Source organism: Nerophis lumbriciformis, linkage group LG03 (assembly GCF_033978685.3).
Source record: "Nerophis lumbriciformis linkage group LG03, RoL_Nlum_v2.1, whole genome shotgun sequence".
NCBI lineage: Eukaryota > Metazoa > Chordata > Actinopteri > Syngnathiformes > Syngnathidae > Nerophis > Nerophis lumbriciformis.
The window spans coordinates 3,761,561-3,774,625 of NC_084550.2; the positions used below are offsets into that span (position 1 = coordinate 3,761,561).

Consider the following 13,065-nt stretch of genomic DNA (forward strand, 5'->3'; position numbering starts at 1 on the left):
GAGCAGCGACGATGTGAGAGAACTAATTTAGGCCTCCATTTATCATTTCCCTACGTGCTTTCTTTCTTGCTACGTTACATGTCAGCAACTCAGCAGAGTTCTTAAGATGCTCTAACGAGGCCTATTTAGTGCAGCATACATTACAGGTAAAAGCCAGTAAATTAGAATATTTTGAAAAACTTGATTTATTTCAGTAATTGCATTCAAAAGGTGTAACTTGTACATTATATTTATTCATTGCACACAGACTGATGCATTCAAATGTTTATTTCATTTAATTTTGATGATTTGAAGTGGCAACAAATGAAAATCCAAAATTCCGTGTGTCACAAAATTAGAATATTACTTAAGGCTAATACAAAAAAGGGATTTTTAGAAATGTTGGCCAACTGAAAAGTATGAAAATGAAAAATATGAGCATGTACAATACTCAATACTTGGTTGGAGCTCCTTTTGCCTCAATTACTGCGTTAATGCGGCGTGGCATGGAGTCGATGAGTTTCTGGCACTGCTCAGGTGTTATGAGAGCCCAGGTTGCTCTGATAGTGGCCTTCAACTCTTCTGCGTTTTTGGGTCTGGCATTCTGCATCTTCCTTTTCACAATACCCCACAGATTTTCTATGGGGCTAAGGTCAGGGGAGTTGGCGGGCCAATTTAGAACAGAAATACCATGGTCCGTAAACCAGGCACGGGTAGATTTTGCGCTGTGTGCAGGCGCCAAGTCCTGTTGGAACTTGAAATCTCCATCTCCATAGAGCAGGTCAGCAGCAGGAAGCATGAAGTGCTCTAAAACTTGCTGGTAGACGGCTGCGTTGACCCTGGATCTCAGGAAACAGAGTGGACCGACACCAGCAGACGACATGGCACCCCAAACCATCACCCAACCATGCATATTTTGCATTTCCTTTGGAAATCGAGGTCCCAGAGTCTGGAGGAAGACAGGAGAGGCACAGGATCCACGTTGCCTGAAGTCTAGTGTAAAGTTTCCACCATCAGTGATGGTTTGGGGTGCCATGTCATCTGCTGGTGTCGGTCCAATCTGTTTCCTGAGATCCAGGGTCAACGCAGCCGTCTACCAGCAAGTTTTAGAGCACTTCATGCTTCCTGCTGCTGACCTGCTCTATGGAGATGGAGATTTCAAGTTCCAACAGGACTTGGCGCCTGCACACAGCGCAAAATCTACCCGTGCCTGGTTTACGGACCATGGTATTTCTGTTCTAAATTGGCCCGCCAACTCCCCTGACCTTAGCCCCATAGAAAATCTGTGGGGTATTGTGAAAAGGAAGATGCAGAATGCCAGACCCAAAAACGCAGAAGAGTTGAAGGCCACTATCAGAGCAACCTGGGCTCTCATAACACCTGAGCAGTGCCAGAAACTCATCGACTCCATGCCACGCCGCATTAACGCAGTAATTGAGGCAAAAGGAGCTCCAACCAAGTATTGAGTATTGTACATGCTCATATTTTTCATTTTCATACTTTTCAGTTGGCCAACATTTCTAAAAATCCCTTTTTTGTATTAGCCTTAAGTAATATTCTAATTTTGTGACACACGGAATTTTGGATTTTCATTTGTTGCCACTTCAAATCATCAAAATTAAATGAAATAAACATTTGAATGCATCAGTCTGTGTGCAATGAATAAATATAATGTACAAGTTACACCTTTTGAATGCAATTACTGAAATAAATCAAGTTTTTCAAAATATTCTAATTTACTGGCTTTTACCTGTATATACACAGCATCCGTAAATTATTCACTCCGCTTCAGTTTTTTCACGTTTTGTTATGTAGCAGCCTTACTCCAAAATGGATAAAATACATTTTTGTCCTCAAAATTATACAGACAATACCCCATAATTACATTGTGAAAATTTGTTTTTATTTTTATGTTGTAATTTATTAAAAACAGAAAACAAAACAAAAATCACATGTACGGTTTCACCAATTCCACTTTGCCCATTCCTCTTTGCAGCATGTGTTAAGTTAAAGTTAAAGTACCAATGATTGTCACACACACACTAGGTGTGGTGAAATTAGTCCTATGCATTTGACCCATCCCCTTGATCACCCCCTGGGATGTGAGGGGAGCAGTGGGCATATTGTTTTGTTGGATTGATTAATTAAAAAAAGAAAAAAAAAAAAAGAAAAAAAAAAGGAAAAAATAAAATAAAATAAAATCGATTTTTTTTTTAAATGACAATCGATACAGAATCGCACAACGTGAGAATCGCGATTCAAATTCAAATCGATTTTTTTCCCACACTCCTAGTTGTTAGTGGCAGATTTTTTGACCCGATTTTTTGCGCTTTTCCCCATTATGCTTAAAATCCACCAATTATTCAGTGTACTTACTGCATGGATTGATGTTACTGCAAACCAGTTATGTACATACATTAAGATCTCAGTCAGTTGTACCTCCTGGGCGACGATATCAAATCTATTTGCAAGGTCAGCAAATGATTACATCGATCCAAAATTACATTTTTTTTGGCAAGAAATTAGAGATGTCCGATAATGCCTTTTTTTACCAATATCCGATATTCCGATATTGTCCAACTCTTAATTACCGATTCCGATATCAAGCGATACTGATATATACAGAGGTGCAATTAACACATTATTATGCCTAATTTTGTTGTGATGCATTAAACAATGTAACTTTATCATGAATTGGTTAAACAAGTTGAAAAACTTATTGGGGTGTTACCATTTAGTGGTCAATTGTACGGAATATGTACTGTACTGTGCAATCTACTAATACAAGTTTCAATCAACCAATCAAAAACAAGGTTTTCCAAAATAAGAGAACAACTTCAACTCCAGTTATGGAAAAAAAGTGCCAACATGGCACTGCCATATTTATTATTGAAGTCACAAAGTGCATTTTTTTTTTTAACATGCCTCAAAACAGCAGCTTGGAATTTGGGACATGCTCTCCCTGAGATAATCCTGATGCCCACTACAACTATGGGAAATACTATACTTTGACTTTCACAAAGTGCATTATTTATTTTCTCCCGAAAATCTCCCGAAATTCAGGCGGACTCAGGTCCTCCACAATATAAAAAAGCGTACCTGCCCAATCACGTTATAACTATAGAATGATGGAGGGCGAGTTCTTGGTTTCTTATGTGGGTTTATTGTTAGGCAGTTTCATTAACGTCCTCCCAGCGTGGCAACAACACACAACAACAGCAGTCACTTTTTTGTATACCGTAAAGCAGTTCGTCTGCCGTAAACAGCAATGTTGTGACACTTTTAAACAGGACAATACTGCCATCTAGTGCATTTGATGAAAGCACTTTTGTGCGTGCCACACAGCAATTTATCATCAGAGAGGGTGTTCAGCATGGTTCGAAAAATAGTGACAGAGAATAGAACAAGGATGGACAATTCAACCCTTAACTCAACAATGAGTAGATGAGTGTTATGTGTGTGTATACGTGTAAATAAAAGAACACTGAAATTCAAGTATTTATTTTTTATATATATATATATATTAGAGATGCGCGGTTTGCGGGCACAACCGCGGATTATCCGCGGATCGGGCGGATGAAATTTTAAAAAATTTGATTTTATCCGCGGATCGGGTCGGGTCGGGTCGGGTCTGGCGGTTGAAATAAAAAAAAATTAGATTTTAAATAGATTCAGGCGGGTGGCAGTTAAACCAATTCGGAAATATATATACATAGTTAAATGTTGTTACCCACATACGAAAAACGAGCAGGCACCTGCAGCATATGCCACAACAGAAGAAAAAAAAAAGAAGAGATGGACACTTTTACGGAGCGGAGAAGGCCCCCGACGCCTCGCCGGGGTCCGGGACCGAGGCCCCTTCCCCCGAGAGGGCCCCACCGGGAGCCGTAGCTGAGGCGATCCGCGAGAAGGGCCCGACGCACGTCCAGGGTCACCACCGCGCCCACCGCACCGACACCCCGCCTCGTCCGCCTTCGCCGCGCCCGGCGTCACGCGCAGCAGGTAAGCAGCTTACCTGCCCGCCACCCCCGTGGCCGGGGGCTCATAACAGGGGTCACTCCGCGCGCTCCGCCCGCGCAGCTTACCTGCCCGGCACCCCTGTTGCCGGGGGCGCGTAACAGGGGTCACTCCGTGCGCAGTGCGCTCACGAAAGGGGTGGGGCTCACCCTGGTTGATATAGACAGCAGGACGGTGGCCATGGACGTCGGAACCCGCTAAGGAGTGTGTAACAACCCACCTGCCGAATCAACTAGCCCTGAAAATGGATGGCGCTGGAGCGTCGGGCCCATACCCGGCCGTCGCCGGCAGCGAGACGCGCTTGGAGGTGCGCTCAGCGCGGCTCCCATATGATTGCGCACTGGTGTGCGTCTGGGTCGTGACAGCGTGGCACGCGAATGTCTGTGCTGCATTGGATCAGTCTCCTTTCTTTAACAGGCAAAAGCTTTATAACCTCACTAATGCCTTGCATCGTCTATATTAGATATATAACAACGGGCGGGTGCGGTTCTGATCAAATGTTACATCGGGTGGATGGCGGATGGTTGACGACTTTCTGATGCGGTTGCGGATGAAATAATTGCCTATCCGCGCATCTCTAATATATATATATATATATATATATATATATATATATATATATATATATATATATATATAGCTAGAATTCACTGAACGTCAAGTATTATATATATGAATGAAATACTTGACTTGGTGAATTCTAGCTGTAAATATACTCCTCCCCTATTAGCCACGCCCCCAACCACGCCCCCGTCCCACCCCGACCACGCCCACCCCACCCCCTCCCCCCACCTCCCGAAATCGGAGGTCTCAAGGTTGGCAAGTATGGCTAGAGCATACTTGCCAAACCTGAGACCTCCGAATTCGGAAGATAGGGTTGAGGGGGCGGGGTTTGGTGGTAGCGGGGGGTGTATATTGTATCGTCCCGGAAGAGTTAGTGCTGCAAGGGGTTCTGGGTATTTTTTTCTGTTGTGTTTATGTTGTGTTTACGGTGTGGATGTTCTCCCGAAATGTGTTTGTCATTCTTGTTTGGTGTGGGTTCACAGTGTGGCGCGTATTTGTAACAGTGTTAAAGTTGTTTATACGGCCACCCTCAGTGTGACCTGTATGGCTGTTGACCAAGAATGCCTTGCATTCACGTATGTGTGTGTATAAGCCGCATATATTATGTGACGCTGTTTGTATGGAGGAAAAGCGGAAGTGATGACAGGTTGTAGAGGACGCTAAAGGCAGTGCCTTTAAGGCACATCCCCAATAATGTTGACCGGGTGGAAATCGGGAGAAATTCGGGAGAATGGTTGCACCGGGAGATTTTCAGGAGGGGCACTGAAATTCGGGAGTCTCCCGGGAATATCGGGAGGTTGAAACTGATACCGATCATTTACGATATTACATTTTAAAGCTCTACAAGAAATCCATCATCACTGCCATACCAAAAATGAGGCAAAATGAAGTGCGATACAGCCGTGGCACAAAGGAAACATCTCTTGTACTGTAATATTGGTGTGGAAGCAGGAGTTCAAAACATTCGAAGATTTCCACGCCTCTTCAGGAATTAACGTTGCAAAAAGTAACATCAAAGACGAATAGATGTTGTTTATTTCCCTCTTGTTCGAGCAAGGACATTTATACGGAAATAGTCACCTCTTTTCTTTCTTTAGTTTATTTGGAACATGAACACACTTACAGCATAATACATCACACAATTTCATATCATTTCATTTGACATCATGCCCGAAAAGGAGTAGGAAGAAGCAAAGCTTATTTAATCCTACCCCTTTCCCACTTCAAAGCGTTTACAAATATATAGAATCATTTACTGACCTTTTTATATAATAAAATAACATCTATGAATTAGTATACAACAGTTTTGTAATATGTAATTAATTAATTAATTCAGTCATTATTAACATACTGAGATGAAGAATATCTTATTTTCAATAAGGTTGAAAGTATTTCTCATAATTCTTCTTTTTTGTACTTTGTAAGCACTATTATTTTGAACAACCTCTTAAACTGGATCATATCAGTACAATTTTTAACTTCTTTACTTAATCCATTCCATCATTTAATTCCACATACTGATATGCTAAAAGTTCTAAGTGTTGTACGTGCATATAAATGTTTTCAATTATTTTTTCCTCTAAGGTTATATTTCTCCTCTTTAGTTGAGAAGAATTGTTGTACATTCTTTGGTAGCAGGTTATAGTTTGCTTTGTACATCATTTTAGCTCTTTGCAATTTTTACCAAATCACCAAACTTTAATATTTCTGACTTAATAAATAAAGTGTTTGTGTGTTCTCTATATCCAACATGATGTATTATTCTAACTGATCTTTTTTGTAACACGGTTAGCGAATGTAGCGCACGTTTGTAGTTATTTCCCCATATTTCTGCACAATAACTCAGATATGGTAACACTAGCGAGCAGTAGAGAATATGTAGTGATTTTTGGCCCAGGACTTTATTTTGCTTTATTCATTATTGAAATGTTTTTTGCCACCTTATGTTGTATGTTTTGTATATGAGATTTCCAGTTCATTTGATCATCTATTAATACTCCCAAAAATCTAGTTTCTTTTACCTTTTCTATGTCTACTCCGTCTATTTGTATTTGTGTATGATGCTCTTTTCTACTATTACCAAATAGCATTATTTTAGTTTTACTGAGATTCAAAGATAAGTCTGTTTTTGTCAAACCATCTTTTTAATTTGTTCATTTCTTCTGTTATTATTTGTATTATCTTCTGTGTGCTCTCTCCTGAACAGAAAGCAGTTGTGTCGTCCGCAAATAAAACCAACTTTAAGTCCTTCGTAACCTTACAAATGTGGTTTATATAAAGATTGAACAATCTTGGTCCCAGGATTGACCCCTGGGGTACACCACAGGATATATCCAGCCGTGTTGACATATTTTCACCCATCTTTACATATTGCTTCCTGTTGGTTAAATAACTTCTTACCCAATTCAATACCAAACCTCTGATGCCATATCGTTCTAATTTCCGTATTAAAATATCATGATTAATTGTGTCAAATGCTTTTGTTAAGTCCATGAATACTGCGGCCGCACATTCTTTACCATCTATTGCATTGGTAATTAGGGCCCGCATGGCCCATTGCATAAGGACTCCCTGTGGGAGTCCTTATGCAATGGGACATAAGGACCTATTGAATTTGTAAGGTTTTATTATTAGGGCCCGCATGGCCCATTGTTCTTCTTTATTATTCTTCCGCACCCACAACAAACTGTAATTTGACCCACTTAACATGCTTCAAAACTCACCGTATTTGACCCACACATCAGGACCTGCGAAAATTGCCTTTTTATAAAAAAAACCGAACCCCAAAACTCAAAATTGCGCTCTAGCGCCCCCTAGGGAAAAAAAAGAACTAGGCTGCCTGTAACTCCCACTAGGAAGGTCGGAGAGACATGAAACAAAAACCTCTATGTAGGTCTGACTTACACCTACCTTTCATAATTGTACATCCTCGGGCAAAAATCAACAAGAAGTTGGCAATGCCCCCTTCAAGACAAAAAAGTACTAAAAACAGTCACTTTTGCCTCTTTGAGCTGTAATTTGACCCCCTTAACATGCTTCAAAACTCACCAAACTGAACGCACACATCAGGACTAGCAAAAATTGTGATCTAATAAAAAAACCTAACCCCAAATTTAAAAATTGCGCTCTAGCGCAATTTTTTAATAAAACGGAGAAAAAACTGCTCCTCGGAAGAAAAAAATTACACAACTGCCTGTAACTCCCACTGGGAAGGTCGGAGAGACATGAAACAAAATCCTCTCCGTAGGTCTCACTTAGACCTACATTTCATAAATTGACAACCCCCAGCAAAAATCTACAGGAAGTTTGCTATTCCCCCTTCAACACAACATTTTTGTAAAAACCGGTCACCTTTCTTCAAACATTATCTCCTCTGAGCGCGTTTGTTGTTTCGGCTTCAAACTAACACAGGAGAGAGATTGAACCCTTCTGATTAAAAGTTGGCGAAAGAGTTTTGATACCTGCTCCGGTTTTGATTTTATGACCCTTCAAAGAACCGCTGCGCTGATGCTGCTGCGCTGCTGTTTTTTTAAGATGGCTGCTTAAAAGCAGGATGCACCAGCGTGCCCACACAATGCAGACAAGGTAGGTACACTAGACAAAAGTCTTGGGACACTTCGGACTATCACTGGACAAAAGTATTGGGACACTTAAGCCGAAAACTGGACAAAAGTATTGGGACACTTGGGACTACAACTTGACAAAAGTATTGGGACACTTACGACTAAAAGTAGACAACAGTATTGGGAAACTTAGGACTACCACTGAACAAAAGTATTGGGACACTTACACTGGACAAAAGTATTGGGACACTTGGGACTAAAACTGGACAAAAGTATTGGGAAACTTAGGACTACCACTGAACAAAAGTATTGGGACACTTACACTGGACAAAAGTATTGGGACACTTGGGACTAAAACTTGACAAAAGTATTGGGACACTTAGGACTAGCACCTGCCAAATACGCGGGCCCGACCAATGCTGCTTGCAGCTTTAATTTCCTCTGTTATTTTGGTTAGTGCTATTGATGTTGAGATATTTGCTCGGAATCCATATTGGTTCTCCACAAGCGTCCCACTTTTGTTAATAAATAAATCTAATCGACTATTGAATAATTTTTCCAAGATTTTGGAGAATTGTGGAAGTAATGAAACTGGTCTGTAGTTAGTAAACTGGTGTACGTCTCCATTCTTATAAATCTTAATTGCGTGACATACCCTCATGTCAGCAGGCCAGGGAAGCTAGGGTCGATATTCTTCTCTTGATCATCTTCGGTGTGAGCCAAGACATCCAGGGGGTTTATCTCGCTCGTCTGCGGGAACAAACTGCCGCCATTGCTTGCCGTGCCACCGAGGTCCTTTGTCCCTGAATTGCTCACACACTCCGGCAGATTCAATGGGGGTCTGGCGGCAGATTTCTTTGACTTTATGGTTGGAAATGCATCTGCTTTGAGTGTCGCAGGATATCCACACATTCTTGCCATCTCTGTCGTAGCATAGCTTTCGTCGGTAAAGTGTGCGGAACAAACGTCCAATTTCTTGCCACTTTGGCATCTTTGGGCCACTGGTGCAACTTGAATCCGTCCCTGTTGGTGTTGTTACACCCTCCGACAACACACCGACGAGGCATGATGTCTCCAAGGTACGGAAAACAGTCGAAAAAACGGAAAATAACAGAGCTGATTTGACTCGGTGTTTGAGAAAATGGCGGATTGCTTCCCGATTTTTTTTCAAGGTAACATTTTTTTTTTCAAGGTAAAAAATGATTTTCAAGGTAAAAAATGATTTTCAAGGTAACATTTTTTTTTCAAGGTAAACATTTTTTTTCAAGGTTAAAAATGATTTTCAAGGTAAAAAATGATTTTCAAGGTAAAAATTTTTTTTCAAGGTAAAAATTTTTTTTCAAGGTTAAAAATGATTTTCAAGGTAATAAATGATTTTCAAGGTAACATTTTTTTTTCAAGGTAAAATTTATTTTTCAAGGTTAAAAATGATTTTCAAGGTAAAAAATGATTTTCAAGGTAAACATTTTTTTTCAAGGTAAATTTTTTTTTTCAAGGTTAAAAATGATTTTTCAAGGTTAAAAATGATTTTCAAGGTAAAAAATGATTTTCAAGGTAAACATTTTTTTTCAAGGTAAATTTTTTTTTTCAAGGTTAAAAATGATTTTCAAGGTAAAAAATGATTTTCAAGGTAACAATTTTTTTTCAAGGTAAAATTTTTTTTTCAAGGTTAAAAATGATTTTCAAGGTAAAAAATGAATTTCAAGGTAAAAAATGATTTTCAAGGTAATATTTTTTTTTCAAGGTAAAATGTATTTTTCAAGGTTAAAAATGATTTTCAAGGTAAAAAATGATTTTCAAGGTAAATTTTTTTTTTTCAAGGTTAAAAATGATTTTCAAGGTAAAAAATGATTTTCAAGGTAAAAAATGATTTTCGTTGTGACGTCATCGCTCCGAGAGCAAATAATAGAAAGGCGTTTAATTCGCCAAAATTCACCCATTTAGAGTTCGGAAATCGGTTAAAAAAAATATATGGTCTTTTTTCTGCAACATCAAGGTATATATTGACGCTTACATAGGTCTGGTGATAATGTTCCCCTTTAAACAGACAAAGAAGCAAGGAATCAAACAGAGACAGAATTAAATTTGGCTCAATTGAGGAGAAACGTCTGCGATGTACTCTTGTACAGTGTCCCACCACGCTCTGACGAAAGATTGTACGCCTCCTCTTTTATTTGGACTTTCCCTTATTACATGGCAACAGCTGTTTCTAGAGGAAGGGGGGTCGTAAACAGCCGTTGCCTTTGGTTACAAAACAGTTCCAAGAAAAGGTGCCTGGAGGGGGGTCACGTCCTGCTTCCTGGATTTAATAGGAACATTTTTTGGAAGGTAACCCTTGCAATTCTGCACACTTGTCTTCCTCTTCAATCCGAGAGGTTTCTTTTGCATCTTTATCGCTACCTTCTGCGTGCGTTTTGCTACCATGTCCACCCACTCCTCAACCCCCAATCTCTTCCCTACACTCACTCCTCGCTTCTCTCATCTCCTAAGACTATAATCACCGGGCTTACACTTCACTGTCAGTCCTCAATGCCAACCTTTGTGTATTTAAGTGTGTGTGTGTGTGTGTGTGTATTCTTCGTGTTGGTTTCCATGGGTATCTGTGTGCATGTGCCAACACGGTGGTCCTGACTGCAGGGGCATAATATGTTGGCATACAGCATCTTGTAGTGTAAATATTTTCTGACGCATACAGAAAGTTGCCATGGTTCGGTTCTAGGCGTGTTCATCTCCATGGCAACAACTATCAGTGCTGCACATCTGCGGTTGTCAACTTAAAACTACATCAATTCTTCTCCCTTTGCTTCCCACCAGATCACCAAAAGCTGGAACGAGAGGCTCGGATCTGTCGCCTGCTTAAACACGCCAACATCGGTGAGGACACACACACACACACATTTTTGTATTTGTCACCTTCTTGAGACCTCCGAAAAATGCCTACCTCGTTAGGACCAGCCTTTCTAGATATATAAAGATTTGTATTTACAACATTAATAATACATACATACTATGCAAATATAAAAAAGCTTGTTCCACAAGAAAAAGGTCACAGTTTCACAAGAAAAACTTAGAATTTTGGCAGCATTATAAAAAAAGTCATAATTTTCGTCAAAATTTTTACAAGAAAAACTGAACATTTGTGCCATATTATGATAAAAGTTGGAATTTTACTCAATAACAGTCGCAATTTTACAAGAAAAGCTTCACATTTAGGCAATTTTATGAAAAGAGTCGTCATTTTACTCAACAAGAGTCACAATTTTATAAGAAAACTTTAAAATGTTGGCAATATTATAATAATTATTGGAATTTTGGCAAAATTATGACAAAAGCCATCAATTTACTCAAAAAATGTCACTGTTTTACAAGAACAACGAAAAAAATTGGCAATATTGTGATAAGTCAGAATTTTATATGACAAATGTCACCATTTTGCATTAAAAAGTAATAATTTTACGAGAAAATATTGCAATATTACAGAAACAGAAAGAATATGAGAAATTGTTCCCAATTTTATAAGAAAAAAGTCGACACATTGTGAGAAAAAGATTGCTTTTAGTAAAAAAAAATGTTTTTTTTAAAGTTTTGTCTGTCATTGGTTTTTAATCTTCATTATTTACATCGTTATTACAGTATGTCTCTATAAACATTTTTTTTAAATTATTTTGCCCAAAGAGAGCGCATTTTAATTTCTTACACACACTTGTTATTACATATGTTGGCCAGAGGGGGAGCACTTCATATTTTTACACACACTTGCTTTTTCATATATTGACCACTTTTAAAAGTGACACACAGTCAAATTGAAAAATCCCTCCTTTTTGGGACCACCCTCATTTTGATAGATGTCACCAGCAGGGGTGCAAATGAGACATTCTCTATTAGATGCAATGTTTTTCCCTATTAAGACCAAGATTTATGTCATCACTTGTTCACACCTCCTCATATAGAAGGTACTTTTCCTTGTTGATGTCTCAAGAAGGGTAGAAATACAAGAAAACACACACACACTTTTGTATTTTTCACCTTCTTGAGACCTCCGAAAAATGCCTACCTCTTTAGGACCAGCCTTTCTAGATATATAAAGATTTGTATTTACAACATTAATAATACATACATACTATGCAAATATAAAAAAGCTTGTTGTGAAAGATGAGTTGGAATTTCACAAGAAAAACTTAGCATTTTGGCAGCATTATAATAAAAGTCGTAATTTTCCTCAACGCAAGTCAAAATTTTTACAAGAAAAACTGAACATTTGTGCCATATTATGATAAAAGTTGGAATTTTACTCAATAACAGTCGCAATTTTACAAGAAAAGCTTCACATTTTGGCAATTTTATGAAAAGAGTCGTCATTTTACTCAACAAGAGTCACAATTTCATAAGAAAACTTTAAAATGTTGGCAATATTATAATAATTATTGGAATTTTACTTGGCAAAATTATGACAAAAGCCATCAATTTACTCAAAAAATGTCACTGTTTTACAAGAACAACGAAAAAAATTGGCAATATTGTGATAAAAGTCAGAATTTTATATGACAAATGTCACCATTTTGCATTAAAAAGTAACAATTTTAAAATAAAATATTGCAATATTACAGAAACAGAAAGAATATGAGAAATTGTTCCCAATTTTATAAGAAAAAAGTCGACACATTGTGAGTAAAACATTGCTTTTAGTAAAAAAATAAAAAATGTTTTAATTTTTTGTCTGTATTTGGTTTTTAATCTTCATTATTTACTTCCAAGTTATTACAGTATGTCTCTATAAACATTTTTTTTTTTTAATTATTTTGCCCAAAGAGAGCGCATTTTAATTTCTTACACACACTTGTTATTACATATGTTGGCCAGAGGGGGAGCACTTCATATTTTTACACACACTTGCTTTTTCATATATTGACCACTTTTAAAAGCGACACACAGTCAAATTGAA

At 38.4% G+C, this 13,065-nt stretch overlaps 1 protein-coding gene across 19 annotated transcripts in view; it reads left to right on the plus strand.

Moving 5' to 3' along the window:
- camk2b1 (calcium/calmodulin-dependent protein kinase (CaM kinase) II beta 1) overlaps positions 1-13,065 on the plus strand; it is a 222,250-nt gene that overhangs the window by 20,027 nt on the left and 189,158 nt on the right. For all 19 annotated transcript variants that reach the window (XM_061932069.2, XM_061932087.2, XM_061932079.2 and 16 more), the window contains exon 3: positions 10,938-10,997. In XM_061932069.2, coding sequence (XP_061788053.1) covers positions 10,938-10,997 — 60 coding nt within the window. The remainder of the gene's footprint in view (positions 1-10,937; positions 10,998-13,065) is intronic.